Source organism: Pagrus pagrus, assembly GCF_965226575.1.
Source record: "Pagrus pagrus genome assembly, contig: HAP1_SCAFFOLD_59, whole genome shotgun sequence".
In the NCBI taxonomy this organism is placed as follows: domain Eukaryota; kingdom Metazoa; phylum Chordata; class Actinopteri; order Spariformes; family Sparidae; genus Pagrus; species Pagrus pagrus.
The window spans coordinates 56,418-79,530 of record NW_028175404.1 but is presented as its reverse complement, the minus strand read 5'-3'; the positions used below and the strand labels follow the sequence as shown (position 1 = coordinate 79,530).

General features: G+C 43.0%; 1 protein-coding gene across 1 annotated transcript; it reads left to right on the top strand.

The window, feature by feature from the left end:
• Positions 1–9,613: 9,613 nt before the first annotated feature.
• LOC311253874 (uncharacterized protein) lies at positions 9,614–15,406 on the top strand. The gene is made up of 2 exons (XM_084384341.1): positions 9,614–13,887; positions 13,978–15,406. Exon 1 carries the CDS (start codon positions 9,639–9,641, stop codon positions 13,221–13,223), a length of 3,585 nt encoding a protein of 1,194 aa, XP_084240467.1. The 5' UTR covers positions 9,614–9,638; the 3' UTR covers positions 13,224–13,887; positions 13,978–15,406.
• Positions 15,407–23,113: the final 7,707 nt, after the last annotated feature.

The following is a 23,113-nucleotide window of genomic DNA, read 5'->3' as shown; positions in this document are numbered from 1 at the left end:
AAAACATAAGGCCGAGCTAGATGCTAACAGCGTGAACTATGGCCTTTGGTCTCTGGTGGCGCGAGCGGCCATCTTCTCTGTCGGTGTGAACTGTACTGTCTCATGCATAGACCCTTAACACAGGTCAGATTTTTTAATAGATGTTACTCATAACATCTGTACATGTTTAACAAAAGTGAGCTTATTGAAGCTAGACATTACTGTCTCGTGATTTTGGTTAGACTGATGTTTATGGCCGACCTGTTTCTATATAAGAACACTGAGCTAAAAGCTAAAACATAAGGCCGAGCTAGATGCTAACAGCGTGAACTATGGCCTTTGGTCTCTGGTGGCGCGAGCGGCCATCTTCTCTGTCGGTGTGAACTGTACTGTCTCATGCATAGACCCTTAACACAGGTCAGATTTTTTAATAGATGTTACTCATAACATCTGTACATGTTTAACAAAAGTGAGCTTATTGAAGCTAGACATTACTGTCTCGTGATTTTGGTTAGACTGATGTTTATGGCCGACTTGTTTCTATATAAGAACACTGAGCTAAAAGCTAAAACATAAGGCCGAGCTAGATGCTAACAGCGTGAACTATGGCCTTTGTTCTCTGGTGGCGCGAACGGCCATCTTCTCTTCCGGTGTGAACTGGACTGTCATGCATAGATCATAAGCACAGGTCAGATTTTTAATATGAGATATTACACTCGTGATTTGGGGATTTTAAAAAAAGGGTTTTATTTAGGTATTCTGTTTTTATACAAGAACATTAATACAAGCTGAAAGCTGTATTTATTATTTTAATCTATCTACTTGTTTAGTTTGACTAGTATTTAATACTCCCTTCTGTCCACCAAAAAACACATTTCTCTTTTTCTGTTTGATTGACTGTGATGAAATGTTTTTTGATTTAGTTAGAAAAGTATCATACTTAAATGTATTATACACTTTTACAACCTGCCTTGATTAAATGGAATAGGAAGCATTTTCATACGTGACTATTTTTGCTTTTGGGAATAAATGTGCATTCAGATGTTGATAAAATCTTGTACAGTTGATGAAGTTAATGTTGTTTTTACTTGTGTAGTATATTCATTGTCTCATAGTAATTCTTTGTTTTGAGAATACTGTGTAGTATAAAATCATTTATATCATTGATAGTTATTATAATATAGAATTATTAAAAAAAATACTGTGCCCAAAAACACACATTATGACAAGTACAGATGTACGTGTGTCTGTTATGCTATTAGCTTGTTGCTAATACTGACTCCTAACATTTGAGAGACACTTATCTTTTTATTGCACTTTCTCTTTTAGATTAAAGGGTTCCTGTGCTGCAGCTGAGAGTGACCATCCACTGAGATTAATCGCCCTCAACCGTCAGAGCAGAGCATCAACCTTGAGCATCACCACATCACCCACACACCCACAATCACCACATTCATTTTGCATACAAGATATTATATAACGTTGTCTTCTATTACATATTCTAACATTTGAGAAGCATTTCTCGTGTTTTCTTTGTTTTTGACTTTCAGCAGGATGCCCAGGAAGTCGAGGCGGTCTGCGGCGCTGAAGCAGCGCTGGACTAGGCTCAACCTGGAGGAGCCGAGTTCTCCCCCTCCCCCCCCGAAGGTACTTACACAGTAGATAAGCTTCTGTGTCGCAGTGACAACTGTCTGCATGAAAATGGCTGTAGAAATGTTACACCTATTGCTTTTTCCTTTTTTAATGCTGAGTTCTGTGTGTCTGCCATATCTTTGATGTTAATGTTTCTTCTTCAGACGGTGTCCCCTCCGGCCGGAGAGGAGCCTTCTAGCGGGTCAAGGACCAAGCGGACCAGGGAGACCCACCCCCTCTGCTCCCGCGCTCCAGTTGGCAACGTATGCTCACTCTCACTCTCACTCTCTCACACACACACACACACACACACACACACACACACACACACACACGTGTGCAAAGACATTGTCTGAGGTTAAATGTGTTTGTAATGTTTGTATTGCTTTAAATGTTTTATTATATTTTGTTTTAACTTGTTTGTCTATCTTATGCTTGTTGTTGTTATGATTTATTATTATTTTATGTTTATTTTTTTATCTGTCATCAGGTGGTTGGCTCTTCACCCCCAGCCAAGCCCTTCTGGAGCCCCGGTCGTGCCGAGGTTCGTGCACGTAAGTATCCACCTGTTTTATCCCTAAATGAACAATAAATTAATGAATCATCAATATTACACTTTTTAAACCGGTTTTCATGTACTTTTTTTACTGGTATAAACAAGTGATTGTTGATGTTTCCTGGTAGGCTTTCCTTCATTAGTTTTACACTTTTTCTTTTTTTTAAAATCTGTTTTGTCCCTTACTAAACAGGCCGCGGTACTGGTTACCGCCATCGGGTGCGGAGGTGGCCAACTTCCAAGCTCACCGGACGGAGCCACAAGTTGGTCATCCCACCGGAGTCTCCTGACAAGAAGGTGCTATTATTGTCCAGTTTATGAAGGAAGTAATTGATCTTGAGAGGGATTAATGATTTTCATGCTAAAGAAATTGTCTTTGTTGTTGCAGTTTGTTCTGATTGTCGGGGACTCCCATCTCCGGGCCATCGTGGACGGCTTCGTCGTGATGCCAGAAGGGAAGTATACTTTTGGTTTCATGTCGACCCCTGGGGCCCATGCCGCTCAGCTGCGGACTGAGGTTGTTCACGCTGTTATTCCTCGGACCCCTGATGCTGTCTGTGTTCTTGCCCCCAGTAACAACCTGACGGCGAGCAGGACCGTGGACGAGGCAGCCGCGGACTACGGCCAACTCCTCGCTGCTGTGAGGGACCGCTGGCCGAAGGTAAGCATTTATGCATTTTTTTTGGCGTAGACACCTTTTTTTATTTATTTAGACAAACTGCATTTTGAAATGGGAAAGAGAGAGGGTGTGACATGCAGCAAAGGGATTCGAACCAGGGTCCGCTGCGTATGTGGCATGAGCTCTAACCACTCGACTACCTGCGCGCCGTCGGTAAGCTTGTATTTCATGTCTCGCTTGTCCTGTATTCTTAGTAGTTTAACAATAGAAGTACATTGACTACTCTAATAAGACTAATTGTATGAGCTTTTTAAAAAATAATGTGTACATCATGTGATGTGTGATTTTGAATGAAACTGTCAATTGGTGTTTTCTAAAATTTTGTTCTCTACAGGTCTTTGTGCTGGACTTTCCCCCCCGCCTGACTGAGGATGAGGAGCACCAGCGGGCCCTCCGCCATGAGTACCACCGCGTGGCAGCTCGTATGGGTACGTAAAACAATATCTTGTCAAGAAAAAGAAATGTACTTAAAAATGTCTGTGATGAACATAAAGTCATAATACATGTGGATGTTGTAATGACTCACTTTTTTTCTTTTTTACATTTTAGGCGTGAGGTACTTCTCTGCCGAGGAGTACTTCCCCCGTACGCGCCTGGATCTGTGGAGCAGAGACGGCGTAAGTACAATATCTACGTGTGATAGAAAAAGTCTAATTGTCTATGATTTGTTGTGTGTTAATATGAAACAGTCAACACGAGCTATGCTTTTTAGAGTTGAACTTTGTCTGTAAATGGATTTGTCATGTCTGCAGGTTCACCTGAGCGACCGTGAGGGGATGGGCATCCTCGCCGAGCTGCTGTGGACCTCCACGGAGCAGTTCCTGGAGACACCACCACCTCCTCCTCCCCCGGTGTCTCCTACCCCTTCACAGCCGCTTAGGAAGGTTTCTCCTAAGCTGGTTGTGAAGGGCGAGGTACGTGCCCCTCGGTCTCCTGACCCCTTCCAATGGAAGGTCGTTGGTCAGAGCCCCAAGGTTAGTACACTTTTTTATTATTACTATATTATCATTTGTGTTTACTTGTGTTTATGTACATTATGGTGAACGGCTTCACAGTCGTAACTAAAAAGCACCTATTTAATCAAATATGTGTTGTGCTTTCCCAGTCGCAGGTTCCTGGTCTGGCCAGCGTGGCTCAGCAGCAGGTGACTAATTTTTCTCTTTTTTTCACAACAAGTTAACTGGTTAGTATTTAAACTTTGTGTATTTGACCAGACAAATATTCATGTGTCTTTTTTGTTTTTTTTTGTCTTTCACAGGAGAAGGAGTCCTTCCTCCCACTGAACCCAATTTGGTTCAGTAGCACGTCTCTTCGTGCTATGGAGCAAGTGTCTCCTTCTCTGCTGTCTGACGTGGCGGACGTCCCGTCTCCTCCGGCGCGCAAGAAGGTAAATGGTCTGACATCTCTTCTCAGCTGTATTATAAAGTTTCTCCTTGTTCCCTACAGTTATTGGTGCTATGTTTTATTTGACGGTGCAGGTGGCCTCCCCAGCGGCAGCCAGGCGTCGTAGGACCACGGACAGACGCCCCCCTCGCAGCCAGTCTCCTGTGAACAACGTACGTTACACAACTGACACACAGTCGGTGTTCACACTTGAAACGGTGTCTTCGTGGAGACATAACTACATTGTGCACTCTGTCTGAATTTTAATATATTTGTTCTCATGTGTCAACAGCTGGTTGGATCCCCTCCAGCCAGGCTGTCCCGGAGACTGGAGGACGACGCCCCCTCCAGCCCGGTTCCTCGGTCCAGGACCACGGATGGACCGCCCCCTCGCAGCCAGTCTCCTGTAAACAACGTACGTTACACAACTGACACACAGTCGGTGTTTACACTTGAAACGGTGTCTTCGTGGAGACATAACTACATTGTCCACTCTGTCTGAATTTTAATATATTTGTTCTCATGTGTCAACAGCTGGTTGGATCCCCTCCAGCCAGGCTGTTACGGAGACTGGAGGACGACGCCCCCTCCAGCCCGGTTCCTCGGTCCAGGACCACGGATGGACCACCCCACCGCACCCAAACTTCAGTGACCAACGTATGTTACTCTCTGACGCAACAGACACAATCTCACACAGAACATACACTGAGATGTGTGAAGTTCAACATGTTTGTTCTCATATGTCAATAGCTGGTTGGATCCCCTCCAGTCAGGTTGTCCTGTAGTTTGGGTGATCCGGCGACCCCCTGCTCTTCACCGGCTGCCAAGGTAAATATTATTCCTATTGAATAAAGTTCATGATGTCATTAAAGTCTTCATTTTACTGAATTGTTGTTGTTATTATTTGTTCTCAGGTGGCCAGGATGAAGACCCCTTCACCGGCTGGACCATCACATACCCTTAAAGCTGCGGCCCGTCCCTCTCCTCGCCCAGCGAAGGTATTTACTCGGCAACTGACGCACAACGTTTACTGTAAAATCAGCTGTAACTACATTACACTGGTTCATTTAACATCTCTGATACCATTATCTTTCTCTGCAGTTCACAAATGTTAGTGAGTAATTGAAATACATTTGGAAAACTTGCTGCGTTGTGTTGCCTCATGTCTAAATATTCACTGGTGTTATGACTTTTCACAGACCGTCTCGTCACCCTCATCGACCTGCTGGCCCTGGATCATTGATGACGGACTCTCCACCGCCCATTCCCCTTCCAAAAAGGTAAGGACATTTACATTCGGGTTTATCGTGGGCTCAATAAAGTGTTTGTTTGAGGGTAAAGTGTGGTTTTCTTTCAACTGAAATGCCAAAAAACTATTAAGTAAACGAAGGAGAGAATTAATTAATATATTTATACAATTATTGTTAACAATAATAAATGTAATAATAAAATTACGAACAAAATAACTGAACTAGTTTGACACGATTTTATCAATTGTTTAAAGATGAACACTAGTAACGGAACAGAGGTTTTCTCAAAATTATTATCTTGGTCAGTTAACATCTTGAAATGTCAATGTGGTGAGTTTAAAATTTCAGTCATGTTTTTTAACACTTTTTTTAATGGTAAAAAACAAAAACCCAACCCAAAACCAACCTTTTTGTGCCATTACACCCATGTAAGTGACATGTTTTAATACACTGCCATAGTAATATAAATTTAAATATTTATCAATCTTTTCATGTGTAATAGGTGTGACACTATATATAGATGGATGGATAGATAAATAGTTTATTCAATTTATCCGGAAAATTTGGTGGAAATGATATTGGATAGTTAATTTTATCAAAGCTGCAGAAGGTTAAATGATTTTAGTAACATTTCCTTAAACTGTCACTATGCTATGACTGGTATATGAAACGGTTAATTACTACAAATATTAATGTTAACTAGGCTTATGATTATGCTAATAAGTAATCCTTTATGATAATGATTATAATTTATCTTATATTTCAGGTCCCGGTTATTGCGACTATTAGGGCCAGTCATAGTCAGAGTGACATGAGGTACAGGAAGTTTTCCAGGAACCACCAGTGTACCTGCATGTCCCTGACTTTTCTGGCGTTTCAAAACGAGGGCTGTCAGTTCAACACTGCTGCCCTCGATAGAGTGCTGGCAAAGGGAGATTCGCTTTACGTAGGTGTAAAACGACAGCTGATCCGTAAAAAAACATTCCACAGTGACCATCTCACTGTGGAAGAACTGCCCAAAAAAGTCCTGACTGACACAGAGGTGTGTAACGTTCACATGCCTGAAATCAGGTGTGGACTTGTGAAAGCCAGGGATGGCCAGGATTGGTATCTCCCCCTAGCCACACAGTTAGAGTGTCTGTCAGGCGACGTTAATCTGGCTTTAATCATAGTTAGTCCGGAGTGCATTGCAGTTTTCCGTGACCAATCAGGCAGGTATGGTGTGTTTGATTCACACTCAAGAAACGCGGTAGGCTTACCTTACCCCCACGGAACTGCAATTATGAGGACCTTCTCGGAAATCAGTGACTTGTCTGACCACCTGCACAAACTCTTTGCAAATCGCGGACCTTCTGCCAGTTACGAGTTTGTGCCGGTGTCATTCGAAGCCATTGGTTCCAGAGAACGCCCTCAGGCATCTCCTGCGGACAATGGATCAAGGACAGCTCTCCCACCAGCAGCAGAGCCTGTCCTTAAGACGACTCCTGCACCACCGGCAGCAGAGCCTGTCCTCAAGACGGCTCCTGCACGACCAGCAGCAGAGCCTGTCCTCAAGACGGCTCCTGCACGACCAGCAGCAGAGCCTGTCCTCAAGACGGCTCCTGCACCACCAGCGAAACAGAATTTCACAAAGTTGCCAAAGCAACATCGACGAAAGGCGATGCGGAGAGCCAGCGAAAAACGGCACACGTTACCGTCTGAAGAAAAAAGGAAAAAATCCCAATATGAAAGGAAAAAGTACAGCAGCTGTGTGGAATTTCGGAGCAAAAAAGTCCAAGCTCAAAGGAGAAGATACGCCGAAGACGGTCTAAATCAAAAACGGCGGTCTTTCAAATCTTACCATCAAAACTTCAAAGTACAAGACAAGAAGAAGGAAGAAGTCGTCAGAAGGTACAGGGAAGATGCTGCTTTCAAGAGACGACAGAAGACTTGCATCACAAAGAAATATGAAGAAGATGCCACGTTCCGCGCCAGACAGAAGAGGTACATGACTGACAGATACAGATCAGATGCAGCGTTTCGGAGCAGACAAACATTTGGCATGTCTCTGAGATACAACACAGATCAAAGCTATAGGCAAAAGCAAAAGCAAAAGTTCAATGTTAGATATCAGAATGATCTGGAATTTAGACGTCGTTTCAATCAACGTTGCAACCAGCAGAGAAAAACCAAATTGGACACAAATGCTGCCTGTAGTGTATTTTACAAGATGCGGAAAGCGCTTAGAATCAGACGCAAATACAGACAAATTGTGCACCGCCGCCCCCAGCCCCTGATTGATCCGGTGATGGCAGTAGCCATAGCTGTCTTTCGTGAGTCCATTAGCCATGGACCCACATACATTTGTACCGTTTGTCACAGAGCCATGTTTCCTAATCAGGTCAAAGAATGTAAAAGACAAAAATATAGGGAGCACGCAAAAGTGGCGGCAGCATGCTTGACAAGAAAATATGTTCACTTTTGCGACCGCGAGTGCTCTACCCCTTGCTCTGTGCCACAAGAGAGACTGCATGAGTGGATATGCGACACCTGTGACGGCCACCTTGGCAGAGGACGCATACCACCCATGGCAGTCGCAAACAATTTAGAGTTGGCGCCCATCCCCACAGAATTGGCTACACTTAATATGCTTGAGAGGCAGCTGATTTCAAAAATCCTTCCCTTTGCCAAAATTGTTGCTCTGCCAAAAGGCCAACAGAGGGCAGTCCACGGAGCTGTTGTGTGCGTTCCAGCAGAGGTGCAATCGATCGTCAACAGTCTCCCAAGGCCCAGAGCAGAAGCGCAGCTGCTTCAAGTCAAATTGAAAAGGCATATTAAGTACAAAGGTTACCAGCACTTCTACACTGTTGATATGAAGAATGTGCTAGCTGCTCTTGCAAAATTGAGAGAAACGCATTCGGAATATAGAAATGTGTTTATCGACGAGACTGCCACTTTCGACTGTCTGCTCGAAGAAGAGGAGCCCAGCATCCCAGAGGAAGATAGGGATGTCGATTTGGAGGAATTTTTTAACAGTCAAAATGAACCGGGACAGTTCGAGGCAGCTGAAGAAGAAGAGGAGGAGCTGAGACCGCAGCCCAGCTCAGAAGAGGAGCCCATCCCAGAAGAGGAGCCCATCCCAGAAGACTTCAGACAGGAAGAGGAGCCGAGCATCCCAGAGGACGATATGGATGTAGATTTTGAGGAGTTCCTCAAAAGCGAAAATGAACCGGGACAGTCGGAGGCCGCTGAGGAAGAAGAAGAGGAGGAGCTGAGACCAGGCCTCTCCCTGGACACTTGTATGCAGCCCCCCGACATTGCACAGGAAATTCTTTCATATGGCGACGGCGTATTTAGTGTTGCCCCCGCGCAGGGCAACAAACCGGTTGGATTTTTCAGCGTACCCAAATTAGAGGCCATGGCTTTTCCTGTGCAATTTCCGACAGGAGAGAACACGTTGGACGAAGATAGAAGCGTCTCCCTGTCCCCGAGCCTTTACTTTAATTGTAGGCTCTTTGCTGCAGATACGCGTTTTGCAAGTGACCAGAGTTATCTTTTCTTTGCGCAGTTTGTTACGGAGACTCACCTCGCGACCAGTAGCATGTCTATACAAATGCGCAAAGGAAAGTCCAAAACCAGAGACGGCCGTAGGATCAACAATGTCATGCTCCAGGATAAGGACGAAGTAGAACGGCTAATTATGAACCAAGACGCGACTAGGTTCATGCAACCTCTCAGAGGCACTCCAGCCTATTGGAACAAAACCCTCAAAGACGTGCACGCGATGGTTCGTCAAATTGGAAAACCGACATTTTTTGCGACGTTCTCTGCTGCTGAGATGAGATGGCCTGAGTTCATAGAGGCCATCAAAGCTCAGCAGGGTGAACAACAACAACCGTTTTCAGATTTGGATTGGAAAACAAAATGCGACATTCTGAGAAGTAACCCCGTCACAGTAATGCGCATGTTTGAAAAGAGAGTCGAAGCTCTCATGACAAACCTCATCCTCTCTCCCGCACAACCGCTCGGGGAAGTAGATGATTATTTTTATCGCGTCGAGTTCCAAGCCAGGGGAAGCCCGCACATCCACATGCTTATTTGGATAAAAGATTCGCCTAAATTCGAAGACGCCTCCGATAGAGAGATCAGGGAATTTATAGATCGTTATATTAGTTGCAAAATGCCCGACCCTGACGCAGATCCGGAACTCCACAAAACAGTGTCAGAGGTTCAGGTGCACAGCAGGAAACATTCAAAGTCCTGTAAGAAGGGTAATGTAGCCTGCAGGTTCGGCTTTCCAAAACTACCGATGGATAAAACGTTCATCACCAGGCCCCCCACTATTAATTGCCACCAAAAAGAAGATCAAGATGATGCAGACTTCGAAGCAGAAATAGCGGAGCAGAAAAAGGCCCTCGCAGACCAACAAAAATTGGCTAAACAAACGCTCCAACCACTTAGAGATCTGCTTATGGATCCGGCCGCTTCGTTCAGCAGTTTGACAGACTTGCTTTGCCGGTGCAACTTGACTCACGAAGAATACGTCGACGCCGCAGAGTGCCTGGCAAACAGTCACGTCGTGATGCTGAGGCGCCATCCAAATGATTGTTGGGTTAATGCCTACAATCCCGATTTGCTTAGGGCGTGGAACGCAAATATGGACATCCAGTACGTCATAGACGATTATAGCTGCATCATGTACATGATGTCGTACGTAACAAAACCGGAGCACGAGATGACGGAATTCCTTAAGAACGTCATCAAAGATGTTAAGCAATCTGACGTTAACGAGCGCGACGAAATGAAACAAATTATGCAGGCCTACTCTAAACACAGAGAGGTCAGCGCTCAAGAGGCCGTAGCCCGTACCTGCAGCTTACGCCTCAAGAAGTGCTCCCGATCCGTGGCCTTCATTCGGACCGACGAGGACGGCGTGAGAATGAGTCACCCCATGGGTAGACTGGAAAAAATGGACCCGCAATCGGAGGACGTATGGATGTCGGGGTTGCCTGAGAAATACATCAACAGACCTCGCGATCGAGAGTTTGAAGGCATGTGCCTGGCCGAGTTTGTGTCAGAGTACAGGGTACTCTACGGCCATCAAAAGGAAAGTCCGAACGCCATTTCGCTGTTAAACGATCAGGGATATATCCAAAAGAGAACCGTGGGAAAACCGGCGATCATTAGATTCACGCGCTTCTCTGAGGAAAAAAATCCAGAAAAGTTTTACAGACGACTGCTGAAACTTTATCTGCCACATCGATCCGACGCCGATCTGACAGATAACGCGTACCCCACTTACGAACAGTTTTACAAGTGTGGCGAGAAGTGGGGGATGACAGTAGAGCAAATTGTGGGGCGCAACAAAAAACGCTACGAGGGCCAGGGGAAAAGCATGGACGCTGCGTTTGAACAGCTTGAGGTGTGCGGTCCTCTCGTGAATGCGTGGAACTCTTTTGCGCCCGAAGTCGAAGTAGACAGGCTGGAGTGCATGGCGGAACTTGAACCTCGCGATCAGGACGAAAACGGCGAAGACGTCCCGGAATTTGGCACTAGAAAGGATAAGGGGAGCTCTATGCCTAGAATAGATGCTCCAGAGTTGAGTCCAGACTTTGTTAGGAAAATGTACCAAAGTCTGAACGAAACTCAGGCTTCCGTTTTCTACAGCGTTCGACAGTGGTGCTTTGACCTAGTCTGGGGCCACAATCCAGAACCGTTTTATTACTTCCTATCGGGAGGGGCTGGATGTGGCAAATCGCATGTGATCAAGTGCATTCACCACGAGGCAACGAGAGTTCTGCGTGAGCTCCCGAGATTTCGGGACGACGCAGACATGTCCCAACCGGCAGTGCTGCTGACCGCATTCACGGGTACAGCGGCATTTAACATATCAGGCAACACGTTGCACTCTATTCTTAAATTGCCAAGGTCCTTGAAGCCACCTTATCAAGGTCTCGGAAATGCACTGGACGAGGTCAGAGCAACGCTGGCGAACGCTGAGATTCTCATCATCGACGAGATATCCATGGTCTCTAAAGAGCTATTTGCCTACGTGCATTGGCGATTTCAGCAGATCAGGGGTAATCGGAAGCCGTTCGGAGGCATGTCTGTCCTGGCCGTAGGTGACTTTTATCAACTGCCGCCGCTTGGTAAAGCCAAGCCGCTGTGTGTGTACGAGGAGACCGAGTTTGATCTCTGGAAGGATCACTTCAAAATGGTCACCCTGACAGAGATCATGCGACAGAAAGACGATCGAGCTTTTGCTGAACTCTTGAACCGTCTCAGGGTGAAGCAAAAGCAAGATCCTTTGTTAGATGAAGACAGGCTCTTGCTTACACAGGCGGTGGCTGATAGTCAGCATTGCACGGCACAGGGTCTACACATCTACGCCACAAACAAAGAAGTAGACCGTCACAACGCCGACATCGTAAACGCCTCCTACGAGAACGCGACTGCCATTGCAGCTCGTGATTTTCGAAAAGACCCCAGAACTGGCTGCATGACGTTTGTGTCTGGGCAAATTAAAGGACACAGGCGAGACTTGCCCGACAACATAATGGCTGCTCAAGGAGTACGCGTTATGTTGATCCGAAATTTAGATGTGGAGGACGGCCTCGTGAACGGTACATTTGGAACCATTTCGAACATTGTATTCGAAGAACCACAAGGCGTGAAGATGATTGGACTCCTGCTGGACAATCCTACAGCAGGACAGAGATTCCGCAAAAAAATGTTAGGTCCCTCAGATAACTCGGTGTACATAGAAAGATCTGAGGAGCACCTAAGTAATAGAAAGGGGGTTGTTCGTCGCCAGTTCCCCCTCAAATTAGCTTTCGCGTGTACGACCCACAAAGTTCAAGGAATGACCATGCCGTCGGCCGTTGTGTGTCTGAAGCGTGTTTTTGAGCCCGGTATGGCCTACGTCGCTCTCAGCCGCACAACGTCGCTTCAAGGTCTCACCATCCTTGACTTTGATGAGAAAAAAATTTACGCTGACCCCAAGATCAAGACGGCTCTGGAAAGTATGCCTCAAGCATCTTTCCAAAGCTGTCGACCATTGTTGACGCTGTTGAAATCTGTAAAACAAACTCCAAAGGTTTTGACAATCGTCCACCACAACACGCAGGGTCTGCCATGTCACATGGTGGACCTGAAATCGCATCACGAGCTCCGACAAGCAGATGTGCTTTGCCTAACAGAGACACACTTGTCGGGCTCCTCTGTAGCTGACAATTTTCAATTGGAGGGGTACGCCGTGTTCACGCGTAGCAGGCGGCTGTCTTACAACACCTGTGTGAACATGGCCAAAAAAGAGGGAGGTGGAGTTGCGATGTACTGTAGAGACACTGTTCAAGCAGAGCCTCGCAGGTACATGCAAAACGTCACTGATTTGGAGTTTGTTGTCGTCAAAATTGAGGCTCCGGTCAAAGCGCTAATAGCGACTGTGTACAAACCGCCAAGTTTTCAACTGGGAATCTTTCTCCCAAACTTGGAAAAGCTCTTGGACTCATTGGAAATGTCAGGTCAGCAGCCCATCGTTGTTTGTGGCGATTTTAACGAGGACCTCCTTTCAAAAGGGACAAAGAGTATCCGAGATTTGTTTCAGTCCAGAGGGTACACTCAATTAGTAGCAAATTCGACAACCGAAAAGAACACACTGATTGACCACATTTATATTTCACATCCCGATAAATGTCTTCAATCAGGTGTTCTCCAAACGTATTACAGTTACCACAGTCCAGTTTATTGTGTTTTGACTGACTAATAGCCTCTCCAGCTGTTCTGTCCAAGACCTGTCGTGCCACGTTTTACAGTGTATCTGGAGTCTGTGATTTGGTTATTTATTGAGCTAATTGATTTATTGAGCTAATTATCATTGTGATTTATTGAGCCAAGTGATTTGTGATTTATTGAGCTAATTATCATTGTTAAATCATGCTGTAATTTATTTCAGGATTTACTCGTTTAGTCTTTGTGCATTTTGTCATGTAATTGTTTTTCACATGTATGTTGTTACAGTGGCATGTCTTGGCTGGAAATGGTTTAATCTTGTGGAAATGTAAATGTCTTTATTTATATATTTGTGTATTTGTTCATTTTAGAATGGGGTCAGCAAATTCTTCTCATGAGGTCACAAAAGTTATCATGTAATTATGTATTTTTAATCATGCATGTATCATGTAATGTAATTGTATTTTTAATCATGCATGTATCATGTAATCTAATTTTATTTTTAATCATGCATCTATCATGTAATGTAATTGTGTTTTTATTGTATTTTTTTTTTTTTTACTGTATTTTCTTTTTTTTCCTTTTTTTTTTTTTCTTTTTCTGCTGGGTTGTTGTCACTATTCATCGTTGCAGGGAGGAAGCTGAACATCCAGCTGAGATGCAGACCAAGCTGCATGTCAAACCAGGTCCATCACAAGGTAAGTGTCTTTTTTTTTTTTTTTTTTTTTTTGAGTGATTCACTTGCATTGAGTGATTTTAACTCAATGATGATGTCATTGTCTTTCTAGGATGATCCAGTGAGAAAGACCCCCAGAGGACTTCAGCAGATCTCTCTCCAGCGACGACAACAACCCAGGAGAAAATAAGGGAAGTAAGATTTAGTTAAATTCTCATCTTTCACTTCAGTCTTTGAAATTTGTAACCAATTTATGTCTTTTAAATCTGACAACATATTATACAGACAGCAGGAAGAAGACCTTCAGAAGACTGCAGCACCAATAAGGGAAGTAAGATTTCGTTAAATTCTCAACTTTCGCTTCAGTCTTTGAAACCTGTAACCAATTTGTGTTTTAAATCTGACATTTACAGACAGCAGGAAGAAGACCGCCAGAGGACTGCAGCAACAATAAGGGAAGTAAAATTTCGTTATATTCTCAACTTTCACTTCAGTCTTTGAAACCTGTAACCAATTTGTCTTTGAAATCTGACATTTACAGACGGCAGGAAGAAGACCTCCAGAGGACTGCAGCAACAATAAGGGAAGTAAAATTTCGTTAAATTCTCAACTTTCACTTCAGTCTTTGAAACCTGTAACCAATTTGTGTTTTAAATCTGACATTTACAGACAGCAGGAAGAAGACCGCCAGAGGACTGCAGCAACAATAAGGGAAGTAAAATTTTGTTATATTCTCAACTTTCACTTCAGTCTTTGAAACCTGTAACCAATTTGTCTTTGAAATCTGACATTTACAGACGGCAGGAAGAAGACCTCCAGAGGACTGCAGCAACAATAAGGGAAGTAAAATTTCGTTAAATTCTCAACTTTCACTTCAGTCTTTGAAATCTGTAACTAATTTATGTCTTTTAAATCTGGCAACATTTATACAGACGGTGGGAAGAAGACCTCCAGAGGACTGCAACAACAATAAGGGAAGTAAGATTTCATTAAATTCTCAACTTTCACTTCACTCTTTTGAAACCTGTAACTAATTTATGTCTTTTAAATCTGGCAACATTTATACAGACGGTGGGAAGAAGACCTCCAGAGGACTGCAGCAACAATAAGGGAAGTAAGAGTTTTTCAACTTTGACTTTTTTTCACTCCAGGAAGAAAGCCACCTGCTTTTTTTGTTTTGTTTTGTTTTTTGTTTTTAAGAAAAATAAACGTTATCTCTGTTACAAAATGATGGTGTATGCCTGTTGAATTATTAATTATGTTCCATGTTTAGCTTTAGTTTGTAACAAACACCATAGATGAAGATGCTGAGAATGAATGGTAGGTGGTGAAATGAATACATTGTAGCATTGCATTGTAGTGTAGTGTAGTATAGTATCATAGCATTGTCAATCCTCATTTCTCATTGACAATGAAAAAAATGAAACTGTTTTTCAAAAATCGACCTCTCTGGCATAGTTTGACCTAGACACACTATTCAAACTTAAAAGGTAGATCTAAAAGTTCTCAACGTACGTGGGGTGCGAATTTGCACAGAGCACAGCCCACTCTCGCGATTTCCCAACGGGAAATTGTCTAGTGTTTGTATTACTACACCCCCTTGCCTGATTTCGGCACTTAACTCGTCCCACACCGTTGAGCGCACACAAACAAAAAATATATCAAAACGTGCGCCTCGGTCGGACTCGGTATGCTATTATTCAGTTTTCCAGAATATTAATTTTTCGCGTCGTAAGACGCGAAAAACTGTTTCCCATCAGAATGAATGGGACGAGGTCAAAAGAACTCGCAAATCTGCCTCTTTTTCAAACATCTCCTGCTCTGGCCTACTTCCACCTAGAAACACCATTCAAACTTTAAGATGTAGGCACAGGTCTTGTCTATTTGAGTTGTATTTGAACTTTTTTCCTACGATGTTTCATTTTTGAACCCTGACCCTCTAATGATGGTGAGTGATTTTGGAAAAACTCAGGACTTTATAATGGGTGTGTATTGCGTGAGCTAGAATGCAGAACATCACTGAGTCTCCCCCACACACACAGAGAGAGAGACAGAGAGAGAGACACACAGACACACAGACAGACACACACGGACACACACACAGAGACAGACAGATAGACACGGACACACACACAGAGACAGACAGATAGACAGAGACACACACACACACACGCACACACAGACAGACACAGACACTCCTTATGGGGACATTTTCAAATTTCATCCTGCGACTGCTTCATCATACGTTCAGCTACAGAAACCGTTCAACTATCAAAATGTTCGGCTTTTTAAGCTCTTTCAGCCTAGATATAATATAATGTAAATATGAAAGTTCTCAACGTACGTGGGGTGCGAATTTGCACAGAGCACAGCCCACTCTCGCGATTTCCCAACGGGAAATTGTCTAGTGTTTGTATTACTACACCCCCTTGCCATATTTCGGTACTTAACTCGTCCCGCACCGTTGAGCGCACACAAACAAAAAATATATCAAAACGTGCGCCTCGGTCGGACTCGGTATGCTATTATTCAGTTTTCCAGAATATTAATTTTTCGCGTCGTGAGACGCGAAAAACTGTTTCCCATTAGAATGAATGGGACGAGGTCAAAAGAACTCGCAAATCTGCGTCTTTTTCAAACATCTCCTGCTCTGGCCTACTTCCACCTAGAAACACCATTCAAACTTTAAAATGTAGGCACGGGTCTTGTCTATTTGAGTTGCATTTGAACTTTTTTTCTACGATGTTTCGTTTTTGAACCCTGACCCTCTAACGATGGTGAGTGATTTTGGAAAAACTCAGGACTTTATAATGGGTGTGTATTGCGTGAGCTAGAATGCAGAACATCACTGAGTCTCCCCCACAAACACAGAGAGAGAGACAGAGAGAGAGACACACAGACGGACACACACACACAGAGACAGACAGATAGACAGAGACACACACACACACACGCACACACAGACAGACACACACACTCCTTATGGGGACATTTTCAAATTTCATCCTGCGACTGCTTCATCATACGTTCAGCTACAGAAACCGTTCAACTATCAAAATGTTCGGCTTTTTAAGCTCTTTCAGCCTAAACTACTGAAAAGGTAGATATGAAAGTTCTCAACGTACGTGGGGTGCGAATTTGCACAGAGCACAGCCCACTCTCGCGATTTCCCAACGGGAAATTGTCTAGTTATTATTATTCTTCCTCCCGTTTTTCGGCGGTTAACTTGCCCCGCAGTTTTGAGCGCACACAAACAAAAAATATATCAAAACGTGCGCCTCGATCGGGAGATTGCTGCTATCATTCAGATTTCCAGAATATTAATTTTTCGCGTCGTAAGACGCGAAAAACTGCGAAAAATTTCCCATAAGAATGAATGGGAAGAGGAAAAAAAAACTCGGAAATCTCCAACTTTTTTCAAACATCTCCTGCTCGGGCCTACTTTGACCTAGAAACACCATTCAAACTTTAAAACGTCGGCACGGGTCTTGTCTATCTGAGTTGTATTTGAAGTTTTTTCGCACAATGTTTCGTTTTTGAACTCTGACCCTTGAAAGATGGTGAGTGATTTTGGAAAAATTCAGGACTTTATAATGGGTGTGTATTGCGGAATGTTCGTGCAGAGCCAACTGCCAGAGTGGGGGGAGACTCAGAAAAACTCTCACAACTTTTCTCTTTCTCTGACGACCACAGCCACAAATTACACAGTAGAAAAGTGATTTTTTCATCAAGTTGTAGCCACACTTGTCCTCTTTCTCCCAATGTGTCCACTTTATTGGTAGGATTTACGGTTTTTGATTTATCTGCCTCCAACCGACAAGAGTAGCTCTCAACTGCTCCATTTACCCCAATGTTAATCTGGAGGAGGATTTTCGAGGATTTTCCAAACTGCCCCTGTTTTTAACTCGCTCCTATTACCACATTTCAGAAGCTAGGACCACAAAAAATAATGGCTGTGTTCTTTAAAGCCTCCCTGGCTTGATGGTGAAGAAAATTTTCCAATATCATGTTTGGTTTTGAAGATATAGCACTAGTTTGAGGTCTAGATTTGGGGCAAAAGTCACTCTCAAATCAGCTGTCCCAGGTGGTTGCTAGGGGTTAACGACAACCATCACCGCGGCAACCAAGCCGAACTGGGCCTGCAGATGCTGGTATTACTACACCCCTTTGCCATATTTCGGCACTTAACTCGTCCCGCACCGTTGAGCGCACACACACAAAAAATATATCAAAACGTGCGGCTCGCTCTGACTCGGTATGCTATTATTCAGTTTTCCAGAATATTAATTTTTCGCGTCGTAAGACGCGAAAAACTGTTTCCCATCAGAATGAATGGGATGAGGTCAAAAGAACTCGCAAATCTGCCTCTTTTTCAAACATCTCCTGCTCTGGTCTACTTTCACCTAGAAACACCATTCAAACTTTAAAATGTAGGCACGGGTCTTGTCTATTTGAGTTGCATTTGAACTTTTTTTCTACGATGTTTCGTTTTTGAACCCTGACCCTCTAATGATGGTGAGTGATTTTGGAAAAAGTCAGGACTTTATAATGGGTGTGTATTGCGTGAGCTAGAATGCAGAACATCACTGAGTCTCCCCCACACACACACAGAGAGAGAGACAGAGAGAGAGACACACACACAGACAGACACACACACACACGCACACACAGACAGACACACACACTCCTTATGGGGACATTTTCAAATTTCATCCTGCGACTGCTTCATCATACGTTCAGCTACAGAAACCGTTCAACTATCAAAATGTTCGGCTTTTTAAGCTCTTTCAACCTAGATGTAATATAATGTAAATATGAAAGTTCTCAACGTACGTGGGGTGCGAATTTGCACAGAGCACAGCCCACTCTCGCGATTTCCCAACGGGAAATTGTCTAGTTAGTGGGTTGTGCCCCGCAAAGCCCACTATGTACACCTCTGTACAGAGGTGTACATAGTGGGCTGTGCGGAGCACAGCCCACTACTGTTATTCCCCGGGCCTCTTTTTATTATTCTTCTTCCGCCCTTTTTTTGACGGTTAACTTGCCCCGCAGCTTTGAGCGCACACAAACAAAAAATATATCAAAACGTGCGCCTCGATCAGACTCGGTGTGCTATTACTTTTCTCTCCAGAATATTAATTTTTCGCGTCGTAAGACGCGAAAAACTGCGAAAAATTTCCCATAAGAATGAATGGGACGAGGAAAAAAAAGATCGCAAATCTTCAACGTTTTTCAAACATCTCCTGCTCGGGCCTACGTTGACCTAGAAACACCATTCAAACTTTAAAATGTAGCCACAGGTCTTGTCTATTTAAGTTGTATTTGAAGTTTTTTCCCATGATGCTTCGTTTTTGAACTCTGACCTTTGAAAGATGGTGAGTGATTTTGGAAAAATTCAGGACTTTATAATGGGTGTGTATTGCGGAATGTTCGTGCAGAGCCAACTGCCAGAGTGGGGGGAGACTCAGAAAAACTCTCACAACTTTTCTCTTTCTCTGACGACCCCAGCCACAAATTACACAGTAGAAGAGTGATTTTTTCACCAAGTTGTAGCCACACTTGTCCTCTTTCTCCCAATGTGTCCACTTTATTGGTAGGATTTACGGTTTTTGATTTATCTGCCTCCAACCGACAAGAGTAGCTCTCAACTGCTCCATTTACCCCAATGTTAATCTGGAGGAGGATTTTCGAGGATTTTCCAAACTGCCCCTGTTTTTAACTCGCTCCTATTACCACATTTCAGAAGCTAGGACCACCAAAAATAATGGCTGTGTTCTTTAAGGCCTTCCTGGCTTGATGGTGAAGAAAATTTTCCAATATCATGTTTGGTTTTGAAGATATAGCACTAGTTAGAGGTCTAGATTTGGGGCAAAAGTCACTCTCAAATCAGCTGTCCCAGGTGGTTGCTAGGGGTTAACGACAACCATCACCGCGGCAACCAAGCCGAACAGGGCCTGCAGATGTTGGTATTACTACACCCCTTTGCCATATTTCGGCACTTAACTCGTCCCGCACCATTGAGCGCACGCAAACAAAAAATATATCAAAACGTGCGGCTCGCTCTGACTCGGTATGCTATTATTCAGTTTTCCAGAATATTAATTTTTCGCGTCGTAAGACGCAAAAAACTGTTTCCCATAAGAATGAATGGGACGAGGTCAAAAGTCTGCGTCTTTTTCAAACATCTCCTGCTCTGGCCTACTTTCACCTAGAAACACCATTCAAACTTTAAAATGTAGGCACGAGTCTTGTCTATTTGAGTTGTATTTGAACTTTTTTCCTACGATGTTTCGTTTTTGAACCCTGACCCTCTAACGATCGTGAGTGATTTTGGAAAAACTCAGGACTTTATAATGGGTGTGTATTGCGTGAGCTACAATGCAGAACATCACTGAGTCTCCCCCACACACACACACAGAGAGACAGAGAGAGAGACACACAGACAGACACACAGACAGACACACACACACAGAGACAGACAGATAGACAGAGACACACACACACACACACACACACACACACACATGCACACACAGACAGACACACACACTCCTTATGGGGACATTTTCAAATTTCATCCTGCGACTGCTTCATCATACGTTCAGCTACAGAAACCGTTCAACTATCAAAATGTTCGGCTTTTTAAGCTCTTTCAGCCTGGATATAATATAATGTAAATATGAAAGTTCTCAACGTACGTGGGGTGCGAATTTGCACAGAGCACAGCCCACTCTCGCGATTTCCCAACGGGAAATTGTCTAGTTAGTGGGCTGTGCCCCGCAAAGCCCACTATGTACACCTCTGTACAGAGGTGTACATAGTGGGCTGTGCGGAGCACAGCCCACTATTGTTATTCCCCGGGCCTCTTTTTATTAGTGTGAATGCTCCAAAGCATTCACACTATTGTTCTTCCGGAATTTATTAAAGTTATTATTATTATTATTCTTCTTCCGTACGTTTTTGAGCACCTATCTACTCCTTCAAATTTTGAGCTACAGAAACCATTCAACTATCAAAATGTTCAGCTTTTTAAGCACATTCTTGCTTCCATTTTTCTTTTTTCTATCTTTCATACTTTTGGAAATATTCAGCTTTTTCTGCAACATTTTTCCCATTCATCCTTATGGGGAATTTCTCAAATTTCGCTCTGCTACTACTTCAGCATACGTTCAGCTATAGAAACCGTTCAACTATCAAAATGTTCAGCTATTTATGCTCTTTCAGCCTTGTTCTTTTCAGCTTTTTAGCTTTTCAACTTTTTCAAATATTCAGCTTTTTCAAAACTAAAACCAAAATTTTTTCCCATTCATCCTTATGGGGATTTTTTCAAATTTCATTCTGCTACTACTTCAGCATACGTTCAGCTATAGAAACCGTTCAACTATCAAAATGTTCAGCTTTTTAAGCTCTTTCAGCCTTGTTCTTTTCAGCTTTTTAGCTTTTCAACTTTTTCAAATATTCAGCTTTTTCAAAAAAAAATTTAACATGGAAACAAATGGGAAAATCCTCAAATCCTCCTCAAAACTCATCCACTTTCAACCTCTTCTTCTCCCTCATACTTTGAGCTAGAGACACCATTCCAACTTTAAACTATCCACAAGACCTTGAACTATTGAACTTGATTTTCAGTTTTTGAAAATCTTTTACGGTTTTGAAATTATCACAGTTTTAGTTTGAAGGAGTTTTAGCTCCTCTTCTGGGTTTATAATGGGTGTGTATTGCGTGAGCTAGAGTGCGGAACATCACCGCTAGAGTGGAGAGCAGCTGCAAAAACTTTAGAAAAAACTCTCTTCAGCTTGATTTGGGTCCCACAGCTTTTACTTCACATAGACAATATATACATAGAAATGTAGGAAATCTTGTTGGCTTTCATATGATCATCTTATTTCAGATGTGCGACTTAAACTTTTGGCTGTAGAAGCCCTCGAGCGACAAGCACTCCAGCAACTCCCCCATAAGCCGCAATGTTAACTTTGAGCCTAAATTTCTGGAGTGGAGCAGACGGTACCGGTTTTGTCTCTCGCTGTTGTGCCCTCATTTTTCACTCTACAGAAATAAAAAACACATCACATGGTTCAGCAATGTCTCCTGTTACTCACTGTATACATATTTTGGCCATAACCATTGCACTTTTTTCTAAACCTGCAGGTGTTTGGGAGGTGTTTTCCCATTCATTCTTATGGGGACATTTTAAACTTTGGTTCTGCTACTGCTCCAGCATATGTGCAGCTACAGAAACTGTTTGGCTGTCAAACTGTTCAGCTTTTTAAGCTCTTTCAGCCTATTACTTTCAGCTTTTCAACCTTTTCAGCCTTTTCAACCTTTTCAGCTTTTTCAAATATTCAGCTTTATGTTCAGCTATAGAAACCATTCAACTATCAAATTATTCAGATTTATGTTCAGCTATAGAAACCATTCAACTATCAAAACATTCAGCTTAATGTTCAGCTATAGAAACCATTCAACTATCAAAATATTCAGCTTTATGTTCAGCTATAGAAACCATTCAACTATCAAAATATTCAGATTCATGTTCAGCTATAGAAACCATTCAACTATCAAAACATTCAGCTTTATGTTCAGCTATAGAAACCGTTCAACTATCAAAACATTCAGCTTTATGTTCAGCTAGAGAAACTGTTCAACTATCAAAACATTCAGCTTCATGTTCAGCTATAGAAACCATTCAACTATCAAAATATTCAGCTTTATGTTCAGCTATAGCTTGCGTTAGGCAAGTGTTTTCTAGCACATTCAGCAGATTTTGCAAAATCACTTCAGCAATCAGCATTCACACTGTATTTTCGCAGGAAATACAATTTTTCTAGTTAGTGTGAATGCTTCAAAGCATTCACACTATTGTTCTTCTGGAATTTATTAAACTTTTTATTCTTCTTCCGTACGTTTTTTGGCTCGCTACTACTCCTACAAATTTTGTGCTACAGAAACCATTCAACTATCAAAATGTTCAGCTTTTTAAGGACAGTCTTGCTTCCATTTTTCTTTTTTCTATCTTTCATACTTTTGGAAATATTCAGCTTTTTCTGCCAAATGTTCCCCATTCATCCTTATGGGGATTTTTTCAAATTTCGCTCTGCTACTACTTCAGCATACGTTCAGCTATAGAAACCGTTCAACTATCAAAATGTTCAGCTCTTTATGCTCTTTCAGCCTTGTGCTTTTCAGCTTTTCAGCTTTTCAACTTTTTCAAATATTCAGCTTTTTCAAAACTAAAACCAAAATTTTTT